The sequence below is a fragment of the Siphateles boraxobius genome, unplaced genomic scaffold (genome assembly GCF_051911475.1).
Source record: "Siphateles boraxobius isolate OS27281-9 unplaced genomic scaffold, OSU_SipBor_1 26, whole genome shotgun sequence".
In the NCBI taxonomy this organism is placed as follows: domain Eukaryota; kingdom Metazoa; phylum Chordata; class Actinopteri; order Cypriniformes; family Leuciscidae; genus Siphateles; species Siphateles boraxobius.
The window spans coordinates 21,310,230-21,323,481 of NW_027508876.1; the positions used below are offsets into that span (position 1 = coordinate 21,310,230).

Here is a 13,252-nt window from a genome sequence, read left to right on the forward strand (position 1 = left end):
GAACTTTACCGTCAAAAATACAGTATCAACGTTATTGGTTTTACAGACTTAACGTAAAATTTACAGTAATAAACCGTATTTCATAATCTGATTTAATGTTAATTTACCAACCCATTGAAAAATTAATATCTGTTTTGTACCATTGCAATACACTGAGAACCAACAATCACCACAGCAGTGATGAGAGTCACGTGATAAATCAAAGCTTATCACAAGCAATCTTCCACAAGAAAGTTAATACTATTATATAGAAGCTGCACAGTGTCATTCGCACAAACATTAAACACCATCACGGTAACACACATGAAATTATACAAATGCAATAAACATTAATTTAACAACATTAAATGTGACATAAAACCCTAATGTACATAACTGATTAGAAAAGAACTAAGAAAACTAAGAAGAAACATAGTTATTTCAATAAAAATACATAAAATGTGAAGTGTCATGCAGGGAATTGTGGGAATGTCAATTTACAGTTTTTCACTGTAAATTATACAATGAGTTGTTCTTTTTCACTTTCAAAAACTGTAAATTTAACGGTATTTTACAGTAAAATTATCTATCACAGTTATTTACCGTATATAGTAAGGAAACTTTCTGTTAACCAATTAACAGTTTTGCACTGTAGCATTTTTACAGTCTTTTACTGTTAAAATCACGATCATTTCACTGTAAAAAAGTGCCCTGTAAAATAACGGTAATCTACTGGCAGCTGTAGTTGCCAGCAATGTACTGTTAATTTACAGCATTTTACCGTTAATTTACAGCTCTCCTTTTTTACAGTATGTTACCGTAAAAATACCATGGCAGGTAACTTATATAATATGGAAATCCGTTAAACAGTTCAAGTTCAAAAACTAGTATTTATACTTATAGTATCGTAAAATTCCTTCATTAGAGTCCACTGAAAATGAATATCTCTTTATATAAAACTGCAAACACATATGTAATAGTGAATTAATTAAAAACATTTTAACTAAAGTCTTTGCAGTTTGTATACCAAACAATAGCACACATGTATGTGTTAAAGAACATTGCAAGGAGATTGTCACTACATCAGCAACTACACAGTTACTGCTTTTAAATAAAGCAACAGGCAGCATAACATCACTGTTTCTTTGCTCATCTCTGACTGAAGCACGGGCTCTACTCTCCAGCACAATGGTGACCCACAAAACTAATTAATTAAACTAAAAGATCTCTCCTATATCATCTTGTGCAAAACACATAAAACACTTCAGTTTCATATTTACTCTCCTTATCAGTTATTGACTTTGCATTACTTTTTTTCTATGAACTTTCACTAATATTTCAGTGAAATGAACTTCTTTTGTTTAATACATCTGACTGTTACATTTTACAGAATATTACTGTTTTTCCTTGATTTTACGGTAATCTACTGGCAGCTCTGGTTGCCAGTAAATTGCTGTTTTTCTACAGTTTTCTACCGTAAATTAATTTACAGTTGATTACCGTTAAAATAAGCTTCACTCTGTTTTTTTTATCTGACACATTTAACCCTTTCATCCCCACTGCAAATTCTTTAGTTTTAAATGAACACTTGTGTGTCCACACTACATAGAGTTGGAGTAACACTGAAGCAGTGTTGAAGTTAATTATATAATTCAGTGATTAATCAACTGATGATTGAGCATTAGTGATGAACACCTGATGTTAACAAGCAGAATCACTGAAGGACAGAGGAACAACAAGAAAATTAAAAAGGGAAACACAAGAACTACAACTGAATTCAGCCACAGAACACATTAAATCTCTGAAGATCTCAGCAGAGGAGGATTAAATAACTCCAAAAAATAGCATTAGCTTCACTTATTACTAACCAGATTGACTTTATTTTTTCATATGTCTACATTAATTCCTTTTGAGTATTAACAGAGGTTTAGATGTTGTTTTGTTTCATTTGACGTTACCATTATGAAGATCAGTGTTTGCTTTAGTTGGGCTCTTGACCCTTGACTATAGCTTTAGCTTATTTTTGCCTGCTTTAAGTGTGTATTTTTAAGACACATTTGTTGTGGCGAAAACAAAGCCAAAAAAAATGAGATCAGGTGTTGATGATCATGATGTCATTATATGATGTTTGGATCACTAGTCTCAGCCTGTGTCTATTCCTTACCAATAATGTGTAAATTATATTACTAGACTGTGAAACTACAGCAAAAGATCAAGCAGTACTGCGTAATCAGTTCTGAAGGATTTTTAAACTCATCATACACTAAAAAAAATTGAACTACGGCTTTACTTCTACACACACTAACATCAAGAATCAGCCAATGAATCTCAGCAATGGTGACAATCAACAAAAAAGATAACATTAAATTTGAACATCTCAAAATACGCAACTAAAAGTCAACACAAAACCAAAAGCAAAAATAAAAGCAAAAAGTAAAAATTAAAGCAAATAACCAGAAAATTCAGCTGCATAATTTATTCATGCTGCAATGCATGCTGGGAGTCATGGCTTTTTTTTGGTACCCAACATGCATTGCAGCATAAAACTTAATGTTGTCACCATTGTTGAGATCCATACACCGATTATTGATGACTGTGTGTGTCTAGCTGATCAAGAAGTTCAAAATGTTCTGAGTATAACCTTCTTAAAATCATTAATATTTTCTGGACGTCAAATCCCCGATAGATCTCAATCTGTAAAATCACAATGACAACAAAATCAAAACTATGAATTGATGACTGTGTGTGTCTAGCTGATCAAGAAGTTCAAAATGTTCTGAGTATAACCTTCTTAAAATCATTAATATTTTCTGGACGTCAAATCCCCGATAGATCTCAATCTGTAAAATCACAATGACAACAAAATCAAAACTATGAAACAGTTTTACTGTTGTAAAATGTAAAATGGTAACATTTAACAACTTCAGGCAGCAAATGAGATCAGTGAATCAGGCCGTTATATGATGTTAGTGACTATTAACAACCAGCCATTGTCATCCTGTTGTCTTCGGGCTTTGTGCCATAGCAAACGTGTTTTAAAGTCAAAGCTACGGCAGCCAAAGAAAAACGAATGCTCAATAGTCAAGGGTCAAGAGCCCAACTAAAGCAATCACTGATCACCATTATGGTAACATCAAATGAAAATAAAATGACGTCTAAACCTCTGTCACCTTTTAATAAGAACTTCTGTAGACGTCTGACAGAAATAAAGTCAGTCTGGTTAGTAATAAGTGAAGCTGGTAATGCTGTTTGTGGAGATGTCTAATCCTCCTCTGCTGAGATCTTTTGTTAAGATTTAATGTCTTGTATCTAGATTTTATCTTTTTTTCTGTTCTTCTTGTTCCTCTTTCCTTCAGTGATTCTGATTGTTAACAGCAGGTGTTCATCAGGGTCTCAATTAACTTAGAAAATTAACTGAATTATTCACTCAGTCAATTGGAGTATATTAGTGAACTAATGTAGGGAATAGTGAATGAGGGTGTAGGATATGATTTGGAACACAGTCTCTGAGTGTCGACTTTGAGCGCTGTTAATTCACAGTATATTCCTGTAGGCTACTTTCTCGAAAACAACAAATATCACCCCGAATGCATTTTTTCTACGGTATATTGCTGTTTAAATGGAAAACAGCATATTACTGAAAAATTTGGCTGTTTTTTACGGCAATTTTTTACAGTGTTTTTACAGTGTACAGATGCCACAAAATGTATATGGACACTTAATGTAATAATTTCAATGCATTAAAAACAAAATATCAAACCAAGTGGTTGCAGATGCCATGCTAGACTGCAGAACTAACCTAAGTTTTCTGAGCCATTTTTGTAAATTGGTTACATTATGATTTTTAGGATGTACTGTATGAAATTAGTTTCCTTTATGTTTCAAAATTGAAACCTTAGAAACATCTTTTTTGTGAAATAGTTTGCTTCAAAAGATTGTTTGTGCTCATTATTTAAAATAAAACTATTTGTATATATTTTGCAATATATTTAAGAGTTTCTTAAGTGCCCACATATACTTTTTTTATGGTTTCTCCAGACCTGAAAACAGCCATTCCTATAGCATACTTTAATGTGCTATTCCTACTCAGCCTGAGAGGAATATTTGACCATTACCGCCTCACGCTGTTCCCGTTTCCTCAGATACAAAACTGACTTCCTGAATGAGGTCACTGCTGTTCAAACACCCTTATTTCCAATCCACACGCCATGGTCCAATCAGATTGCACCTACAACCATGCTTTTATACTACTTCTGTTTATTATATTAGAAACATGTTAGCAGTAGGCTACCGTTTTGCTAGTAAGTTTACACACCCCTTGCAGACTATGTAAGATTTATGTTTTTTCTTAAAGTGGTCATAAAAATTCATTTTTTTTATGTAGCACACTAATAAAGCTTTTTTTAAATAAAACAGACATTTAAATAAAATATTTAACAAACAAACATACTAAGAATGAGAAATTTGTAAAACTTTTTAGGCCTGCGTATAGGTACACTATTCTGTTCAAAGTTAGTGGTCAGAAAGATTTTTATATTGTTTTTGAAATAAGTCTCTTATGCTTTACAACCTGCATTTATTTGATCAAAAATATAGTTAGAAATGTAATATTGTGAAATTAAATTTTGTAAATTCCCTACTGTGAATTTCTTTCACAGTAGGGAACGGTAGTGTATTTCGATAAGGTTATTTATAAACCCTCTTGATTTAAAGTAAAAAGAAATGAAACATTACTGCATTCACTGCATTCAAACTAAGGTTAATTCTCTCTGAAAAAGGTCAACTTTATGTTACTTAAGTCCTTAAAGAACTTTTAGACCCCAAGTTCACATTTGGCCACATCCCAAGGGGGCACTTGACAATAACATGACCCACTTTATAGCTCAACAACAACTGCACATGAACCATAATCCCCTTCCTCAACTTTCTTTGCCCTCTTTCCAGACAGGTAGACAGGCATGCTCCTGCAGGAATGTCCCAGTGTTTTTCTTTTGCAAACTACTTGGGTATGTCACCCCAAGATGAAAATACCAGCTACATTCCTCTCTAGCACCTCTCCGTCCAATCAGCTCTTAGGATTATAGATGTGGGCAACTGTGGGGCGATAAGAGCAGGTTTGCTGTTTACACACAGACGGATCTTTGTTAGGTGACCCTGACTATGGCTTTAATCGTAAAGACCTCTTGTTGCAGGTAATGTTCAGCAATGCAATGTTCAGGCATGTTCAGACATCCACAGCAAACAAAGAAGCCAGATCTTTCATAAAGACTGCGGTGGGTTAATAACATGCAGGAAAGAAATCAAACGGGGGAAGGAAAAGGGGGAGAGTGTTAATTTGAAAACAACATTTGTTTTATGAGCCAAGATAAGACTGTGGAGAGAAAGACAGAAGTGCTACGAGAACATTGAGACGTCAGATCTACGATGAAAAAACAGAAGGAGCAGACAAGGCCAAAATCTTACAACAAAGGGCTTTTTGAGTCCTTTTGCTTTACGCATGGCATGATGTGGGAGGACATTCCTGACAACTATCAGCTCAGCTGTAACGCACATGGGATGATCAAAGAAGGATCACACATTTCATAGTCTCACCCAGAGCTGCAGGACGGGTGGTGACAGCCACAGACAAGTTTAGCATTTCGGCGGACGGGTGGGAGATTTAAAAAGGGAAACGGTCTGTCAACCTCCCCCTGTTTTCATTCCTTTCCCTCATCAGATCTAACAAGAACTCTGGCAGAAACATGGTTGCTTTCCAGGTCATTTCCAAACGCGTTTGACGTAGGCTGATCTTGTTTGTGATGTGATGGCTGGGTTCATCTTTTTGCCCTACATAAGGGCTATGTTCAGAATGGAAAACTAACTACGTACTGTATACTGCCACTTTTAAAAGTTCTTTGTTGATCCTTTCCGTTGCAAGGTTTTTAGATTACTAAATTGTTCTTCACCCTATGAAAAAATGCTTCCTTTAAGAGTCATTTACTGAAATGCTTTTTGGGGAACCCGAAATGGTGGTTCTATGGCACCGCTATTCGAAATGACAAATTTTAGGCATTATAGCACATTTTAAAACAGATCCTTGATTCTGATTGGTTGGGCTGTGTTCGAAGCCATTGTAAATGACTCTCCGAACCTGGCTGTGACCTCATTAAATGAGGCTGTTCTAGATTCACTGTAAACCACGGCTTTTTGAATGAAAGTTTACACACTTGCATCTTTAACAATATCAGCATAGAAAGCCCATCTGTTCGCTCGAAGGTGACAAAGCAGCGCTGCTTATTTAGTCCAGTCTGTCACATGTGACAATGATCTCATTGTGCCTGGACTTCATATGGGATTCCCTTCATGGCATGCAGCTCATTTACCAAGGGTTGAAGCAGCCCTCTTGCTTCCCCTGGACACACTCAATGATGCGAGATCTTTTAGGTGGACAAACCACTCTCTGTTCTGAGTTTCCTCCCCTTCTGCAGTCTTTCACTGACTATCAGGCCACTGAAAATCATCATGTTGCGTAAGGAGGGTGATATTAATGCTGTTATGTTTAAAAATAACAATAGTTGGCTATAAAGACTGTAATTACGGCAGCAATTTGGAACGGTTTGTAGGGGTATAGGGTAAATGTGACTCGCAGATATTTTGCTTTTTAATAAATGCCTTGAGGAACTGAATAATAATTCGCCTGCACCATTATAATGCAAGAGTTTTAAAATTGTCTGAAAAAAACATATTAAGACTTTTTAAGTCATTAGTCCCAAATTCCAAAGTTAATAAATGAAAGAGTGTGGAATGTTGTTACAGCTGCATCTGGCCGCAGGGATAAGAACCGTAAGGAAATCCACATTAGGCTGCAAAACCTTATGTAATATTATTTTAACAGTATTCCTCTCTATAGCAAAGATTTCTTTGAAGAAGCCATTACCATCATATACAGCTTTTCACAAAGTCACTTTAGTCAGTTTACAAATTGACGCTAACTCTTTACACTGTACGATTGTTGTTGTTTTTCTGTCAAATGACATTTGACATTTTTGACATTACATTAACATTCACTAAATCCTCCTGCACTCTAATTCAGTAGGCTACTTCTTCATATCAAAAATATAGTAAAATGAATGTTCTATATTTTGTCTCAATAATATTTATTCCTTAATATTTTGTATTTTGAGGCGATTTCTTGGTACTAGATTACTAAATGATGCACCATTTATTTAATAAAATACAAATAGTTCAAATAAAAAATAAAAAAATCATATTATTTTCAATTCATGCAGTGATTAAGTTAAAAGTGGAGCAAAGGTATTTAAATACCTTAGCCCTATATATAGATATTTACAGAGCTGTATTCCTAGTTGGATTTAAGAGTATTTTCAGACATTATTACTTACTTTTAATAGGTTTTGCATTTGGAAATATATTTAGGCATTATCAAAGACTACTTCACTGTCCATTTAGCCTTTTCTAATCATGTCCCAATTTTTCTGTGTTCATAAAGCAATTGGCGTAAAAGCCACCAAGTTTCGTACCATTCAGACAAAGTAAAAAATGTAACAATTTGAAACTTTTAAACTGATTTTTTTTATTTTATTCATTTTAGGGTTAAAAAAGAGAGGTTGTTTACAGGCATCTATGGTTTCATAAAGAACCTGTTGCATCCATGAGACATTTTCAATGTACAAAAGGTTCTTTTGAACTCTCTTCACAGTAGAAATAATAGTTTAAGAATTGGCATTGTGTGAAAAACTTGTTTTGGAACCAAGAGTATATGGTCCATGATTCACCTGACTCTGAGGTGTTTTTGAATGCAAGCAGACCTCATGCAGATGTTTTTTTCTTGTCGCAACTGATTGACAGAATCATCACTCAACACATGCAATTACAGTCTTTGTAACATCTGCACCATACTCAACAATGATTTCACACCTGTCCGCCAGTGAGAGCTCTGTAAGTCAGCAGGATCACAGGTTAACACACCTGAGCCAATTGTAAAAGTGTTGAGTGACGAGTCCAATGTTTTCACAACCATAGCATCTGGTTCACTAATAGCATCTGCATCCCTCTCGTCTGTCTACATGTTTAAATCTTTTCATCATCTCGCATTGACTCATGAAATAATTGCTGCTCTTATGCATGTTACTTATAACAATTGTGTGCTTAGTGTAATAGACAGTGTTTTTACAACAGTAACATCTGGTTTGAGGGTTCTAACGCTATTGTTTTTGCAAAGTGCATAGGTCGTTTAAGTCAACAACAAAACAATGCACAAAAACAACAATAAAAACAACTATAAACCTTCAGTTGTTTGTTCGTTTCAATTTGATTGATTCTTTTTTTGTCAGAGAGAATGAAATCCCTCGCCTCACGGCACAAGTTCTTGGTTTAAAAGAAGGCTATCATTGTCTCTGGTGTTTGATGTTTATATGATGCCAATCTCTCAGTTCAGAGTCATGATTCAGTGCCCATGATGAATTCAACAAACAAAACACATGCCAAATTGTGCCGAGAGTCGATCGTAGAACAAGTTAAATATAGACTGCGGCCAAAATAAACATTATTAGTCATATTCAATATTCAACAATATTAGTCAAAGTAGTTTCTTTATCCATTAGGCTTCACCAAACAGGTGAGTGATTCAGTTGGGGACACTTAAAATTAATTTGATATTTACATGTATACTTATTTATAGAGAAGACTGAGTCACAATACTGCTGTCATTACCATCACACCAAGCAATTTTTCATACAAAGGTTTTTTTAAAGGTCTATGATGGAAATGAAAGTGATAAAATATATCATAAGTGAACACATCTGCCAGGACAGCAGAGAGACTTTTTTTTTTTTTTTTTTTACATTCATGATATGAAAATACACTGTAAATTGTAACTTAAAGAGCTTTTTTTACTGGATTTAACACAAAAATAATTTTGTTTGTATAAATTATTGTATTTAGGTTGTTTCAGCAATATTATATATTTGTGACATTAATATTAGGCCTATTTATATTTTTGTACTTTTTGTCATTACCGAACCAGTCATATAATTTCATTAGACGTCACTAACACTGTCACTGCAATAACAACAATCCATCACACATGTATGAGATGTATAATATAGACTTTAATCTTCCAATATTATATGTAAATGTCCCTAAGTAAAGAATCACCCTGTTCATTATAGACAGAGACAGTGTGCGCTTATTTTGAGTAAACAGACTTTTACTTCAAGGTTTATTTGTGTAAATGATAAAAAGTCTCACCATTGCCGAAACGATGTCTGTCATCTTCAATGGCAAAAGACACTTATTACTACTTGAAGGTACGCAGCGCTCTTTGCCAAATATCCTGCGCGCTTCCAAATGACAGAAAGAAAAGCCTATTCAATATTTCCTCTTCTTTGAAAACTCCAACTCTCTGCCGACAGTTGATGATAAAAATTAAAACAAGTGTAACAGTCAGACCAAAATAATTAATTTCCAAAGAAATTAAACCAGTTTGTGTCTCTTTGGTGACTGGAAGGCGCTGCCTGTCGCTCTTGGCCAGCGGCGACTCCGCTGTGCTGTGGAATGCGCAACAGCTGGAGTGCGCGTGCGCATTGGAGCCCCCGGCGCGTGCAGTTCAGCCAGCACTGTGCACTATTTGTTGACCAAGGGATAAAACATTCATCTGTCATCATTTTTTTTTAATTAATCAGACTTTGTCGATAGAATGTTATTAACCCAATGTATACGATTTCATGTTTTCTGTTCAATTTATTACGTTGTCGTTAACAGTCTCTACCCCAAACCCGCCTGCCCTCTGACCATAATTTAGTAGGCTACTACTACCACTACTACTACTACTACTACTACTACACACACACACACACACACACGAATATGTGGTTTTATACTGTACAAACTGTATATTCTATAGCCTACTGTTTTTTTTACATTGCTTTAACTCATCAAAATAAGTTATTTTCAACGTTTTTCTAAAGATTCAACTCGTTTTTTAAGTCAGTCTAATCTAATGTTATTTAAGTTGAAATAACAAACATTTAAACATTTAAGTACAAGTTGATTGCATTTTTTTTACAGTGTATCCCCCTACACTAACCCTACTCCTAAATCTGCCCATCAGAAAACTTATCTGCATTTAAAAAAAAAAAACACTTAATGTTATATCAGGAAGTGTCCTCATAAACCATGTTTACGTGGTAATACCCAAGTCAGTATACACGTGTCCTCATAAACCATATATCATAGTGCATCTTAGACAAATAAGGTGAATCAATTCCAATTCTGACAATGATAAAATCAACCAGCTTTCTCCGCTCACAATTATCTAAAAGTTAATTACAGCTGTCATCTCAAAATATCCACTGAGAAACTATTTGTTTAATTAACATACAGAATCTACAATGTGTGTCATGCATTCTCACCCACCGTCGTTCACACCCTACGTCCAATTTGTGATTAGAGGTCTCATGTGACTGAATTCTTCAGTAAACAGGATGCTCCAGCGCACACTCATCCACGCTTTTCTTATCTCAGAAACGGGACCAATGCCTTTTACTAAATAAATAAGCAAGCTCTCCACGTGAAGGTTGTCTGCAATGGCATAGCTCTATTTTATACAAATGCAAATGCTGTTATTTTAAAAGATTTACTTGGAATCACCTGCTTTATGCATGTATATTTTCCTAAAACTCCATCAAACAATCTATCATTACTCTTTACTCTTTACAGTCCCCGAATGAGATGGACAAACAGTGGGAATGGAGAACTGGATGACATTTGGTCAGTTCACAGATGGCCAGTGTTGCCCATACAGCCTCCCTTCACCCTGGAGAACCCTCAAACAAAAAGGTTGAAGCTACGAGTGTTAAGTGAGTTAGAGAAAACATAGAGCATGTCCACTGTAGCAGTCGTTACCCACAAGGCCACAGTGGCGTGTAATTACACTGCAGTTAGTGTCCCTTTACTTAAGTTACTGCATTGCTGCCGACATGAAAAAAACAAACCCTGACATTCTTTCATGATCTGGAATGAAATAAAATGGGAGTGAAGAAAGGGAGAGCCCAGAAACAAAGGATGGAGAGAAAGAATTTTGTTTGTCAAGGTCTTAAAAAGACCACAGGTGCACACTTTCATGGAGAGAACAAACAATCTCATAGTTTGAAATCGTAGCTGGCCAGGTCACCATGTCTTGAGCTTCTCAAAAATTTGGCATAATGTTTTTTAAAGGTGCATTTTGTAATATTTCTGAGGATCTATTGACAGAAATGCAATATAAGATCCATAACTATGTTTTCAGTGGTGTATAAAGACCTTGCATAATGAACCGTTGTGTTTTTATTACCTTGAAATTAGACATTTATATCTCCATAAACGCGGGCACCCCCTTCTATGGAGGTCGACATATTGTGTCGTCGTGTTTCTACCGTAGCCGACAGCTATCATATTTTCCTGTCGGCCACCGTAACTTTGGTTGGTTGCAATTCGTAACCTTACCACTAGATGCCACTAAAAATCACACACTGCACCTTTAAGGCTTGGAATTACATATCAACTCATTGATACAGAAGGGTCCAAAAGTCTGATCACTAAAATTCATGTATTCAAAATCTAAATTTTGGAACATTTAAAACAAAGAAATTCTTACAAATTAAGCTTCCAAAAGGGCAAATGGGGGTTTTCACCATGATGCCATAGAAGAACCCTTTTTGATTCCTCAAAGATCAGTGAACAGTTCTTAAAATAACAATTTTTCTTCATTTGAAGAACACTTTAATAATCTAAAGAACCTTTTGTATACCTTTTGCAATATGGAAAGTTTCCATGGATGTTAAAGGTTCTCTATGGAACCATAGATAAAGAACCTTTGTTTTCAAGAGTGTATGCTGTAAAATAAATGAGAATTATGGAGTATTCTGCACTATTTCTAGGAAATTTAAATTGATCATGTGACTTCTTTGTACAGACAGTCAGATGTTCTTGCTTCAACTAAGCTCATTTGGGACATCTCAAATAATCCTAGAGAACATGATCATCAGATGTTACGCAAACTTATGTGTTATTTCAGTTCAGAGACATTGAGGATCAATGATTGTAACTCTAATGATTGTTACGTTGATAATATAATTTGTGATGAAATTACAAAGAAGTAAATACATTTATTTGCACTTGTAGATGTTTGGACCATGTCTTTTGATTCAAAACTGGACTGCATTTTTTCAGGTAAAATTCATTATGAATATCCAAACTAAAAAAGTCAAGGGGAAACATTCCCTTTGCGAGAACGGCGGCGAACAAAAACTGATTTTAAAGCCAAAGAGAACGAGAGCAGCTGTGCTGATTAGATCTGTCTCTTTCTCTCTTCCTAAATACCTCCATGCTTTAAGCACATAATTGTTCCTTCATTGGATTGAAATGCTCTGTGTGGACTCGTTCACATGGTCCTGATCATTATCTGATGTCACTGGAATGTGGACATGGTCACAGGGAAGCGCAGGTGTGGAAGAACCCAGGCTGCAGGGCCCATTTATGTGGAGCCGGTCACATCGTTTCTGTGAATACTGGTAGGAACAGTTTTTTAAATACTGAAGAGCAAAAAAAAAAAAAAAAAACTGAGATTAACTTAAGATGATTACACCTAATACTCATAAAAAAAGAGAAGATTTTCAGCATATCATTTAAAGGGCTTATTGGGTCAATCTCACAAAGACTGTCATGCTTTTTCACACTAAAATCAAAAAAGTATTTTTATATTTATAAAGTCACCATGGGAATTTTTTTTAAATTTAAAATTATAAATACATTTTTGTTCCAATAAAAGGTTATTTATTGGTTACCCCCCCCCCCCCCCCATTACTTTAATGAGAAATTAAATTATAAATGATTATCCGTCATGTCAGTATTTATTATAGTGCCAAATTTCAGAGAAAAATCAAGGCAAATTATAAATTAAATTTTTGTAACAATAAGAAGTTACTGAATCTATTTATTGGTAAAATGCTATTTTTTCACAACTTTAATGAGAAAAAACAATGATATATTAATAAAATTATTATCCATTATTGCAGTATTTGTTATATTGACAAATTTCTAAGCATATCTTGGCAATTATAAAAAAATGAATTTATTGGTAAACCCCCCCCCCCCCACATTTTCATAACTTTAATGAGAAAAAATAATGATGTATTAATTAAATTCTAAATTGTTATTCATCATAGACATATTTAAAGTGCCAAATTTCTGAGAAAATCGAGGCAACAGAAAATACAAAAACTCTTTATCATTA

At 34.7% G+C, this 13,252-nt stretch overlaps 1 protein-coding gene across 4 annotated transcripts in view; it reads right to left on the minus strand.

Annotated features, from left to right (window-relative positions):
• The window catches only part of phldb2b (pleckstrin homology-like domain, family B, member 2b), a 46,304-nt gene extending 36,723 nt beyond the window's left edge, over positions 1 to 9,581 (minus strand). For 2 of the 4 annotated variants that reach the window (XM_077244851.1, XM_077244849.1), the window contains exon 1: positions 9,229 to 9,538. In XM_077244851.1, coding sequence (XP_077100966.1) covers positions 9,229 to 9,252 — 24 coding nt within the window. In that variant the 5' untranslated portion in view covers positions 9,253 to 9,538. Of the gene's footprint in view, positions 1 to 9,228 lie in introns of all 4 variants that reach the window. The other 2 variants (XM_077244850.1, XM_077244852.1) reach the window with 2 other exon arrangements.
• Positions 9,582 to 13,252: the final 3,671 nt, after the last annotated feature.